Source organism: Cavia porcellus, unplaced genomic scaffold (assembly GCF_034190915.1).
Source record: "Cavia porcellus strain 051 isolate PalLab524CR breed Dunkin Hartley unplaced genomic scaffold, mCavPor4.1 scaffold_5, whole genome shotgun sequence".
Classification (NCBI taxonomy): Eukaryota; Metazoa; Chordata; class Mammalia; order Rodentia; family Caviidae; genus Cavia; species Cavia porcellus.
In genome coordinates, this window is record NW_026947488.1 from 95,771,406 (window position 1) to 95,784,811 (window position 13,406).

Below are 13,406 nucleotides of genomic sequence, written 5' to 3' on the forward strand. Positions count from 1 at the left end.
TCTCCCCTCCAAGACTTCAGAGACAGAATATTCCCAGTCACCCTCACAGCCAGCTTCTCCACCAACAAATGATCCCACAAATTTACATGGAAGTTCAAGGGGCCCAGAATAGCCACAGCAATTTTGAAAAGAACAAAATTAAACAATATAAATGAGTTACTTTTAAAATTTATTGAAATAAAACTATGGCAATCAAAACACTGTAGTATGGACTTAAAGACACACAGACAAGTTCAACAGAATTCACAGAATCCCCGACCTAGAGTCTTTTTAAGAAAGTGTCCTGGCACCCTGGTACAGCCACGAGAAAAAGAAAAAACAAAGCAAAACAAAAATCAAATAATTGAACTCTTCCTTCCTGTGCTGTGCAACAACTAATTGAAGCTGGTCTCTGTAAGAGTCAAGAGGAAGCACTGGAGAAATGTGACATTAGAAAGAAGCACGAGAAGAAGAAAATACTGCTGACAATCTTAGGGAATGTAAAGTGGGCAAAGAGTTCTTCAACAAGGCAAAATGAAAAATTGAATTTTGTGCCTGAAAAACTTATAGTCTTCCAAAAATGATGTTAAGAGAAAACAAAAGGCAAGAAAGAACCAAACTATAAAATATATATCTAAGGATAAAGAGGTGATAAAAGACTTACTTAGAATATCTAAAAAACTCCAATGAAACAACCCTAACAAGAAAGCAGCACAATTACCTGAAACAAGTGACAACCAAGCCCCTGAAAAGACTTTCAACTTCATTAATCATTTACATCATAAGAATTAAAAGCGATTAGATACTAGGAAACACTAAAATCCCTAGAATTGAAAACAAACAAAGTTAACAGCCCCAAGTGCTATTAAGGATGTCAAGCCCCTGGGACCATCATACACTGCTGAGGTGAATTTCAAACGGGACAGCCACTTCAGAAGAGCTGGATGTTTCGTCTAAAGTTAAACATGCATCTACCACATCTACCAGGAATTCCAGTGCTTGGAGTCACGTGAAAGAAAGGAAAACATACACCCATAAAACTTTTACACGAATGTCTACAGTACCTTCAGTCTTGATAGCCAAATACAAGCAACTGGTAAATGGGTGTTGAAACCGTGCAAAATGTTTCACTGCCAAAAACACTGAAACATGCAAAAATGCAGCTGAACACGTCACCAAGTGAAAGGGTCCAGATACAAAAGACCACGTACTGCATGACTCCAGCTTCTGGAATTGCAGAATGCGCAAAACCAAAGCAGACCTGTTGTTGTTGGGCTGGGTGAAGTGTGAGACGAATGACCGCAAGGCGAACTGAAGGCCTTTTAAAGGCTGAAAATATTCCGCATCATGATTACAGTGTGATTGTACAATCACATTTATCAGGATTAACCAAACCCAGCAGCGTGATGGACAGATTCAAACAGATGCAAATTATATCTCAATACTGCTGGCAAATAAAGGACAAAAAGAACAAAAGATGACACAGTCCATCACTCCATCGGTGTGGGGCACAGCTACCTCTTTGGTTCCCACAACAACCTAACCAAGTGACAAGACAAACGGACGGTTTTGGCTGAGACAAGAAACTCTAAATGAGGTAGCTTGACCTGGTTGGTTCCATAAATATTACAGTTTTTCTGAAGAAGTCACGGATACTCAGAAAAGTTAGGTCGTCCATGATTCTCTGAGCTCTGGTTACTTCAAAAAAAGGTAATAGTCAAACCATAATGGGTATCATAGTATATCTTATTGCCTTCAAAGTGGTTACCTATACCCTCAAACTTGATACTATCAAACAAAATAGAGTATAGAATAATCAGACAGAACAGGATGGGGAGAGCAATACTGGGGTTCAAATCAGGTTAACAGGAAAACAAAAAAGTTACTATAATATGTCCCGCTATTTTTTAATTTTGTTTTCCCTTAATTAAAAATTTTAAAAAAGGGGGGAGACTGAGATAAAAAAGCACCCTTTCTAGCTAACCTTGCATTCACCAGATTCTCACGATGATTTTGGTAGGGGCCAGGGTTATACAGCTGTGATCCCTATTATTATTTTTTTTTAAAGAGAAAAAATAAAGGACATAAAAAAACAAAGCAGTAAAAGGGTACAAGTAATACAGAATTTCAAGAAAAAAAATATAAAGTGAGAAATCACTAGTTAATAGGTTACATAGGTTTCTTTCTAGAATAGGTTTCTTCCTAGAAACAGTTGTCTAAATTATAAAATTAAAGCATATACAGTGATATTGGAGACAGTTCTGTTCAATGATCCAACAAAAGCTCTGTAATACGGTTTTCCATCCTACACCCCCAAACATACCTGCAGTTATATCCCTTAGTCCACCTTCCTTTCCTCTTTTTTTATAATAACAATTAGACTTTCTGGGTTTTATTACTCCCACAGTTCTTATTACTTTTTTTGAAGAGAATAAAACCAAACATGACTAAGCAAAACAGAGTCAGTTCGAACAGAAGGATGGGCATAGTACATGATACAAAAATAGAATACCAGGTGATCAAAAGTGGTTACCATTGTGCCTCTTGCTATTTTTAAACTGAGTTGCCTATATAATCAGGTATAACAGAATTGATCAAAACAGTACAGAACAAGACCAATAAAACCTACATTGGAGACCTTACAGGACTTCAAAAAAAGGTAATAGTCAAACCATAATGGGTATCATAGTATATCTTATTGCCTTCAAAGTGGTTACCTATACCCTCAAACTTGATACTATCAAACAAAATAGAGTATAGAATAATCAGACAGAACAAGATGGGGAGAGCAATACTGGGGTTCAAATCAGGTTAACAGGAAAACAAAAAAGTTACTATAATATGTCCCGCTATTTTTTAATTTTGTTTTCCCTTAATTAAAAAAAATGAAAGAAAATAGATTAATTTAAAAAAGGGGGGAGACTGAGATAAAAGAGGACATTGTAACAGAACACAGATCAGACCCCCAAAATTCAAAGACCCAATCCAAAAGCGGGCATCTGAGATGAATAAACAATTCTCAGATGAAGAAATACGAACGACAAATAAATATAAGAAAAAATGTTCATCATCATTAGTCATTAGAGAAATGCAAATTAAAACCACACTGAGATTTCATCTCACTCCTGAAAGAATGGCCAAGATGAAGAAAACCACCACCAACAAATGCTGGAGAGGCTGTGGGGAAAAAGGAACTCTCCTGCACTGTTGGTGGGAGTGTAGACTAGTGCAACCATTGTAGAGGTCAGTCTCGAGATTTCTCAGAAAACTGGGACTGGAAGCCCCATTTGACCCAGCTATACCACTTCTAGGCATATTCCCAGAAGAACTGAAAGCATCATACCACGGTGATATATGTGCACCCATGTTTATAGCAGCACAATTTGTAATAGCCAGATCTTGGAAACAACCTAAGTGTCCATCAATTGAAGAATGGATAAAAAAGTTGTGGTATTTTTATACAATGGAGTACTATTCAGCTATAAAGAACGATCACATTGAGACATTTATAAATAAATGTGATCCTTATTGTTAATGAGACAAAAAGAAGTGACATTATGCAAAAGAGTAAGTTTGCTGCAATAATTGTATGATTATAAAGTTATACTATTGTACTTAGCTATCATGAATATTAAGGCCAGACTAATTAATCAAATAAAACAATAAGGTGTGAAACCAAAGTATATTCCTGGGTTATTTTACATTAAATCACTGAAAGATTGAACTAAGGAAGCGGAAGCTTATCAATTTCATTGAGATTACTTATTCATATAAAGAAATTGAAACCCCGAACTACTCAGGTGTATGTATGACTAGTGCCACACTTATTTCACAGACACGCTTGAAAGGCTCTACACAGCCTGCACACCGAACACACTGCGCCTTACAGTGACTTGGAGGGTGGTGTCCACGATCCGGAGCTCCAAAGCTCACAGCTGCTGACTTCTCTGTCGTAGAAGGAATCGATTTATGGTGTGAAATTTAAGTAACTAGACATACTGGTACCGTTGGCTAAACTTTACATGAAAATATCGTGAACCTACTGAAGATTTTAAGTGACAAATCACATGACGGGAAATGTGGGAGAGGTCTTCAGGTTCAGTCTGTTTTGGAAGAGTTACTGTGAATTTGAAATAATAACCAGCCAAGCTCCCTTGCATTAATATGTAATGAAATGTTTTAACTATGAAATAAGTTTTTTCAGTAAAAAACCATTAAATAAAGATTCAAACGTTAGAAAATCTAGATGATTCCCTGACCTGTATGAAATAACGTTAACTTCTTTTACTTAGGTTTACTGAGTTTCAAATGCATTTATACCTGACCCTTCCCACAGACACGAGTAGGAGTGACGATTAGAACTTGAATTAGTTCAGTCCACATAAAGGTGAAACACATGGAGGGCCAATACTCCAAAGCACATGATTAGATTTAAAGCTGTTTGAACTGAAAAATGAGACCTAGTACGAACCTCATTGTTTGATTTCATATTTTCATGATATTAACTTTCAAATACTGGATCTGGTGGACCAAAGATTCTGTTATGGACTAAGAACTGGTGGTCAACTTAATGCCAGCTGGATTACATCAGCATGGTATTGGGCGAAGATGCTCCACCTGAGGAAAGTTGCCAGGATAAATAGGTGGAGAAGAAGGGAGATGTGGAGGGTTGAGGCGTTAAGGAGGCATTGTGGGTTCTCCTACAAGTTGCTGTCTGGGCTGTTGGTTCTTCTGGAGAAGCTTTGGTCTTCACATCGAGCATTGCCTCCTGGCTCCAGAGGGGAAGACATGTGCTGCTTAGTCTCCAGGATGAACTTGGACTCCAGGATGAATCATGCTGCTTCCTGGCACGTACCTGACTGTGCTTGTTGTCAGAGGAGCTTGGGGCCTCCGTGTTGCTGAGGACAGCTGTGGTGCCTTTCAGGACAGCCCTGGTCTTTGCTGTGAATGTGACTTCTCGGCTCCAGCGTAGAACCCTCATCCCACTAGCACAGCTCCTTCATCTTGCTGGCATAGACTTTCTGGCTTCCACCACTGACCCTTGGGTCTTCCCCGCATGGATCCATAAAAGAGACTGGCCTGAGTCCTTCTTGTGGGCTCTGGACCTCCAGCTGGACTCGTGGGAGGCATTGTCCTGAGTTCTGGATTTTTATCTGGACTCATGTGGTACATTGCTCTGGGGTTTAGGCTCTTGACTAATCTATGTCTTTGGTGTTGCGGATAGATCTCCTGCATCACAGGAAACTGTGTTAACTCCTGGTGACCATTATAAAAATATTATAAACTCCATGTCCTAATCCTAGTTGTTCTCTGGGTACAACCCCTGACTACAACAGATACTAACAGATTCTTATCTAAACCTAAGCATAAATAGCACAAACTTTAATGAAAAACAAAATACTATTTTTTAAACAAGTAAACCAAGAGTAACTAAAGCAGGCACATACATTCTTCCTGGGCCTCTGTGAAGGCCAGAATGGGGAGGGGTAGGCTCACCTTTGCCTGCAGGTTGAGGTACCACAAACCCAGGCAGCAGGAAGGGCGCCCCTGTGGTGATCCCTGCTGGCTTCAGCTCACTGACGCCATAGGTGGTCAGGGAAGTTATCAGATTAACCAGGTCTTTCAAGGCATCTTTGGACTCAGCCTCTTTTGCTTGTTCCAATCTAGAAAAAGTATAATTTGACAAATACGTTTTCTTTTTGGTTCTATTCTTGATAATTTATGACAGAAAACATTTTTCAATTTTATTTATTCAACTTATTCAGTAAGTAAATCTATTTCTAAGTGCTCTGAGAAGTTTCTTCTTACAATATTTCCTATATTAGAAACTTTAAAAACTTATGTATTTTTATTATAAGACAGTATGGTATATTTGGAAGAAAGCTGACCAGTCATTAAAGTGTTCATTTGATTACTGTTGTTTTAGGTAAGTCATTCATCTTTGGCAGAAAATCTCTCTATAATAAGAGCATTAGATTAATATACCTTTAAGTTCCTAAAGCTATAAGGTTATTAAGTTTCACTCTTCACAACCAGAACTTTATTAACCAGTCTTTCTTCAGACATTTTCTCAGTTAATGTTTAAAAATGAACTGTTTGGGAATAGTTCTAGGATTTTTATCTATATTTCATGAATTTATGTACTGTTTTTCTTTTCAAGTTCTGAGGAGGTAACAATTTTGTTAAATTACTGTAATTCTTTCCAAAAGAACTCTGGGGTCATGAGGGAATTATCTTTTGACTATGGTTTTACTAACAACACAAAATCAGCATAAAAAACAAAAAGCATAAGATTTACTGGGCCTTTTGCCTAAAGAGAAAAACATAATTTTCATCAAAATAAACTTGAAGAATGCACAGAAGTAAAAAGACGACTACAGAATCCTCAACCTCACAACCCAGATAACACCTTTCAACCTCTGGATGGAACTTACAACTTGTCTTCCTAATCTGAAAGCTTAGTTTTCATACTATTTACTCTCACAGTGTACACGTGATGCTTAACCCACACCCTTTTTCATTTCCCCAGGCCAGCCATGTGCCTCTCCGTGTTAGTACAAGCTCCTTTCTACACCTTCTGCTGCCACACAGCCAGCCACGGTACCAACCACGCCTCTGGCTGGAGAAGATCAGACAACTGGTGCAATGTAACAGGGCTAGAAGACATTCACATTTCTCTATATGGAGGATTATCTGCTAGGATTAACAACTGTAATAAAGTACTGTGTTAGAGAATCAACATGAGGCTCTGGACAATCCACGTCAACCTGCATTCTCAAAGAACTGCACCCTTAATATCTCACTAGTAAGGTAAAGTGATTATTTCATCCATTCTTTTTGTCCTCCTCTATAACCGAGGATCATCATGAAAAAGTACATGAAATACTGAGAGTAAACAGGTTAAACCTGTGTTAGATAAGTTTACAAAACAATGTTTTCTTTGAGCAAGTCATATGATTTAAAAGCAAGTAGTGGCCCAGGAAAGCTAGAGAGAGAGCTCCCTCTTCCCAGAACAGCCACCCTCTAAGCACATGCGGGACTGTTTGGAATTTAAAAGAGGGATGTGTGAGATATTCTGGAGTAAATAACTGGTTTTCTGTGAAGTCTCATTTATCTATGTAATTATTTTGCTATTAAGTAGCAAGTACTATAAAATATAGACAATAAAAATACAAACAAGCACAAAGAGTTTCTACTGTTTGTTAACTACTTCATGTAAACTCTTTTCCCTCAGTTACAAGTTGACCTAATCTCTCATTCTACATTCGTTATCTGCATCTGATAACTGAACAGTAAATATCCAGATTGGAATAAAAAGAAGACAGCAGACCTAAGAGGACACACAGATTGCATTCAGTGTCTGTTTGGTCCCTTTACCTATAATCTCAAATCTTCTATTAAAAAAAAAAAAACCAAACTGATCAGATATTTAAAGCATATTCTTAAACTGGGATTTTACCTAAGCAAGAGATCACAGAGAAAACTGTATCCTTGCCATATCCGAAAATCATCCAAAAGTGTTTGGGAAACATCACTGGAATCTTTGAGGAAGCAAGAAAGCCTGGCAAACATTTCCACGGTCTCCAAGGGCGACAGGTCATCCGACTGCTGCATGTTCTGGACACACGTAGATAAACACTCTTTTTCTGCAAGAATAAACAGTTAAACATATATGTGCGCACTGCTTAAGAAAAATTTTCTATCCTTAGCTGGTGTTCAATGAAATATTAAAATTCAATGTACTTCGCAAAAAGACACACACTGTAAAAGTAAGTGTACACTTTAGAATCACCTTGAAGTAGTAAATAAGAAATACAGGAACATGTGAAAAAATGTTAATCCTTACTACCGTCTTTAAATCGTATTCTGATGTTTTACCATGAAACAAAATGACTAGCCATTCCCTAGTTTTTTCGACCTTTTATATTGATAAAGTATCAAAATGAAAAACTACCTGCTAAGCTTAAGAAGTGTAAATTCCTTAAAATTAAAATCTGGCTGAATATAAACTAATGAGATACACAAATGCCTTAGGAAATAAAATTTAAAAACTGTACTATACATCACAAGTTTGAAACACCATCGTACTCCATGGACCCACTGTCACGGGAGAAAAGGCGCCATTAACATGGACTACAAAGGTAGAAACACCTAATGGCCAGTTCACGTAGGAAACACCAGGTCTCTCATATTGCTGTGTAAATTATTCTGAGATTCAGGATAAGTTAAATAAATTCAATAAGTGAATTATTTTAGACACTAGTGCAATTATACCTTATATAGACATTTTAAGGGTAGCTGATTATCACATATGAATTGAACAGACACATTAATTCCTCCTTAGCCCTGATGAAGAAGTCACCTATTTAGTGGTAGTGAACCTATGGCACACATGTTGCAGCAGGCTGTGAGCTCTAAAAGGTTCGCGATCACTGCTCTAATTCCACTCATTCTGCATTGGAGAGACTACCATCTGCTACTTATCAAATACCTTCAGAAAGACTGATTGCATCAAATACCTGAGCCACTTCTTCTGCAGTAAAAGAACAGGGAAAGACATAGAACTTACAAGTATTGTGATGGAATACTTACACAACAATAAAATCACTTCACCCCTTAGAGCTAGCTACTGCTCAGACTTTATGAGAATTTCTCACATTTGAGATGTCAGCAAATTTTAAAAAATACTCTTTTCTCCTGGTGAATGTCTCTTAATTTAAAGGCCAATCTGTGGGTAACTGAGAGACAGTAACATCTGCCACCAGCTAACGGTGAGCGGAGCTGAGAGCCCTGAAATGCACATGACAGAGCCTCCCACCGTGAATGTACTTGACCACGTTGACGCTGAGCCCATGCCGGGAGATGGTCATCAGGACTTCCCCAGCGCTCTTCCTCCAGGGCAGGTTGTAGGGCGGGCACCACGAGGTTATTGCACTGAACAGAAGCTGGAGGTCGTCCTTCTGCGCCAGCTCCTCCGCTGGGGACACGAAGCTGCAGAGTTTCACTAAGATCTGAAACACAAAAGGAAACACCGGTGCAGCATGGAAGGGAGCGAACAAATGGCCCAGAAAGGAGCAGCCCTGCGAAAGGAGCACAGCTGAGGATCCCTGAGAAGTACTAAGGGAGGACTGGGTAACGTCATCAGTGCTGCCGTGACCAGGGCTCATAGAGAGCATGACAAAGGACACCCACAATTTAGAAGTGACTCAGGCTACACAGCAAACCACCTCCACCTCTCTGAGCTTAAAGAGAATACTTACCATCTTCTCTGTGCCATGGGATTTTCTGCACACCTTGGCTTAAAACAGTGTAAACAGAAGTACTCCCTTTCACTGTCTACATTTTACCCAACTTGTTACTGTCATCCTTAGTCTGAACTGGAAAAATGCAACCTTCTTCTCTAAAAGAACAGTTTTAGGGAGAAGAGAGATTTAAATAGATTTTTGAAAGTAAAAGGTTCTCACATTGCTTCATTTTTGTGCAAGATACACGAATACTGTAAGTCATCTTAACTTGGAGCTATTTTTCACTCATATCTAGTTACCAATAACTTCCTTAACACTGGCTTTCAAAGAAGATTTGAGACCTCTCAACTTGAGAATCAAAACTTGTTCCATAAATCTGTGTAGCAAAATCCACACTGCGTAAGTGTCCACAGGATCGAGACACATGCGCCTGTTTTCTCACATGTGCATCCATACACCAAGTGCAACAGAGGTCCAGGTGCCCTGGGTGGGGGGGCGTATGCCCGGGGTGGGGGCGTGTCCATCACATTCCCTGGTGGTTCAGACAGTGCCTCACATGGTTAGAGGGACACATGCCATTTCTCTAATCTGTGACACAGAAGACAAGCCCAAAAATAGTCAAAGGCTTTTTTCCAAGACCAAATCTCTAGTTTGAAAAGCAAACCTGATTTAACGATTACTTGGCCCTGTTGACTCAAGAGAAGATAACTGGTTCTGAATCTTTATAGGCAAGCTTACTCTTAAAACGACCTAGTGTGACCCTCCCATTGCACCGGCTGGCAAAGCAGGCAGTCTCCCTGTCACGCCCCTTTTGCCCCTGCAGTGGCCACTTCTATCTGCAGTGACTCTGTGACCAAGTCCAGTGTAGCAGAGCAGTAACTGGCCATGTCAGTGACAACAATGAATGCCTGCAGGAAGCAGTATTAACCGCTAGGATTGGGGAACCGTGCATCACACAGCAAAAACACAGGTTTATCAGCTATGAAACATTTAATAAGCTGGTCTCAATCGGTTTCTGCACAAAATGATGAAATCTAGCTGTGTGGTCCACAGCACAGCCCTGGTGTACTCACACAGCACTAGGCAGGGAGTGGGGCTGTGAGGTGCCCACGGGTGCTACTCACCCCCTGGGAGTCACCTACAAGGACATCAGCTCCCACTGCTCGTAGTGAGGAGTCAGATTTAAATTATGCCAAGTTCCTTCTGTCTACATAGTCAATAATTACAGGATACTGAAGTGAGTCTCACATTAATTAAAAATCAGCATTCACTGCTTCAAATACAGGAAAAATATTTTAAGGGTTTTTTGTTTGTTTGTTCGTTTTTGGTACCGGGAATCAAACTCACAACCTTGTATTTGCCAGGCAGGTACTCATGCTGCTGAGCTGTAACCCCAGCTCAATATTTTATTAAGAGAAAACTGCTCAGTGTACTTAGATATCAGAAGTAAAAATGCAACCTCCACGCACTGCCCATGGCATTAGTCCCTTAGAAGGCTCTGTGGAAACAGCCCACGGATCCTATCAGGAAAGACTCAATCACTGAGCAGCTTGACTTCCTGCGGGGTTTATCCCGTCTGTCACTCCAGGTCACCTCCTCCAATCTCATTCAAGGCTCAGATAAACCTGGGTTCTAATCCTACTTTTCCATTTGCTCACATAATACTTCAGGAGGGAAAAAACCTCTGAAGTTATGGGTTGTTTTGCAAATTATATAAGATGTTAATCATAAGCACAAAAGTATGTAGTAATTCAAACGTTCAGTAGATATTTAGTATTTTGTCTGAAAATCTGGTCTTTTCCATTTTGAACTGTAAGGTGTCCCCTCTCTCACCACCTTGCAGCATCTCCATCTTAGGCTAGGGAGCTTCTGCAGTTATTCTTTACGCTTCATTATGGTTCAAAAACATTCAATGTACTACTTGAGGTGTACACATCAGGGTGTGAATCACACCCACACTGTTGTGCAACACACCTCTAGAACTAAGATCATGCAAAACAGAAACTACTTGTAAACAACAATCCCCTTGCACCCCGCACCCCACTTTCTTCTGCCTGACGATTTCAGATACCTCGTTTAGATGGAATCATGCAATACTCGTGCTCTGTGTGCAAGTGTGCTTCTTCACACTGTATTAGACAGGTCTACACATAGAACATATTCCAAATGTTTGTCGGTTGCTTGCTTTAAAATTTCTCTCCCAAGAAAACTTGCCATCCATGGTGAGTGTACTGCCAGGCTAGCGGGCAAATTTCCACGAACCTTTATTCACCCACAGTGCTACTTGAATAGCGGTAACGGGGTCGAGGTGCTTTACAGGCAGGGGCAGAGGAGGTGGTGGCAACCACTAAAATGCACTGTCCTTGTAAGTTCAGTATTTCCAGGCTACGGAGTTCATGGCAGAGAAGAAACGGTTCATGGCAAAGTAGGATACACAGAAAGCAGCCAGCAAGCAGCAAGCGACAACAGCAGTCCTCCTCCTGTCCCTTGTGTTCTATCAGCACTCACACCCAGAATGGGGACCATTAATCCACTACAGATCAAGCCCAACATCATATCCTTAACCGCAGCATCACACCGCTGGGTCAGCCCCTCTGAAAAGCTCCACCTATGACCTGAGGAGGCTTTGGGGACATCCAGAAATAAGCCATCAGAACTTCCAGGGACTCCCTAGCCTATACATCTGTTCAGAGAAACACACTTGCTGTGGCTGCTATAAATAGTCCCATAAAGAATACTTCAATATTCTCTCTGCTGATACAAGAAACATTACAATCATGAGATCAGGTCACAGTGTAAGGCTCTAAAGAGGGAACAGGCTGGAGATCTTCTTTGCTGGACTCTGATTTCACTGTCCCTGAGCTCAAGATGCCCAACAGGCAGAAAGTGCCTTCCCTACCTGTACAAAAACTTTCTGGAGGAGTCCTCGCCGCTCCGCTAGAGGTAGCTCATTCTGTGCACCTCCAACTGCCTCAGGCACATGTGGAAGGTCAAAGAACAGATACAAACATTTAACCAGGGTGGAAGGCACGGACATCGTTGTCATGCAGTCCACGGTTTTCTGGAAAACAAACCAGTGAACAAGTGAATGAGTAGACAGGCAGAGTTGTAATTCACTGACACTGCGGAGTAATTCACACATTAAGGCAGAAAAACCATGATTTTAAAAAGGTACTTAAGAATTGTAAAATAACTCCATGCGAAGAAATAATTTCCCATTTAGACAAATTTGCTTAAATCAAATACTGATAGGTTTTTTACATAGTGAGCTACTTATTGTATTTGTTATTTATTCATTAAGAAACAGCATATTTCAAAGAGCATAAGCTTTGGGATTCTGAGGAAAAGGCACTAAATAATGAACCTCAGCAAACTAGTTTTCTGGGCCTCATATTTCCCTCATGAAATACAGTGAGACACATTTTAGGGTTGGTGTGATGATATAATAATGCAAAGACATTAAGCACTACACACTATATCAGTAGCTACTTTAACAACCTTTTTATCTCTATTCATATTACAAATTCTTGGACCTAGAAGGACATCTGAGAGACACAGCCATTGGGGACACAACTATATCTCTGTATTATTTTCTTTCCAAAGGAAGAAATCATAGTAAACATTTAAATGTTTTACAGATATGTAAGAATTATGCAATTTCCATGACTCAGCTTGGTCTAACAAATCCTACTGCAACGAAGTCTTCCAGGCATGACTGGTCATAGGCAGTGGTGGACACCTACAGCCCGTGTGCCATGGTCAGCTGTTTGTTACCACTGAAAGCTCTGAAAGGTTCGCCATCACTGGCCTAGGGCACATTGGGGAGCATCTCCCCGGGCAGGCACAGAGAAAGGAAGCAACCCTGCCCTGCAGAGGTCTACGAGCAGCAATAGAGGCACAAGCAACTATGCCTTATCTCTAGTCTGACAATGGCATAAATACAGGCCAGATTGAAAGGGAATCACAGCGCTGGCTTGGAAGGGCAAAGTGCGAGGAATGAAACAAGGAGGAACAAGGGATCTGAGACACATACAATCCCAGCCCAGCTGGTGCTGAACACTGGAGGACCCGGAGGACCCAGAGGGCCCACATGCTAACTCCCAGGAAGCATGGCTCCCAGGTAACAAGGCTCATCTTCGGTTAGAGGCAGGGCACGCCAGGTGTGAGGCTGAGACCCTGGCA

The 13,406-nt window shown here is 40.4% G+C and overlaps 1 protein-coding gene across 12 annotated transcripts in view; it reads right to left on the minus strand.

The window, feature by feature from the left end:
* The window catches only part of Wdfy3 (WD repeat and FYVE domain containing 3), a 277,794-nt gene that overhangs the window by 127,368 nt on the left and 137,020 nt on the right, over nucleotides 1-13,406 (minus strand). For all 12 annotated transcript variants that reach the window (XM_063249360.1, XM_063249363.1, XM_063249371.1 and 9 more), the window contains 4 exons: nucleotides 12,124-12,285; nucleotides 8,798-8,990; nucleotides 7,439-7,625; nucleotides 5,476-5,642 (listed from right to left, as the gene is read on the minus strand). In XM_063249360.1, coding sequence (XP_063105430.1) covers nucleotides 5,476-5,642; nucleotides 7,439-7,625; nucleotides 8,798-8,990; nucleotides 12,124-12,285 — 709 coding nt within the window. The remainder of the gene's footprint in view (nucleotides 1-5,475; nucleotides 5,643-7,438; nucleotides 7,626-8,797; nucleotides 8,991-12,123; nucleotides 12,286-13,406) is intronic.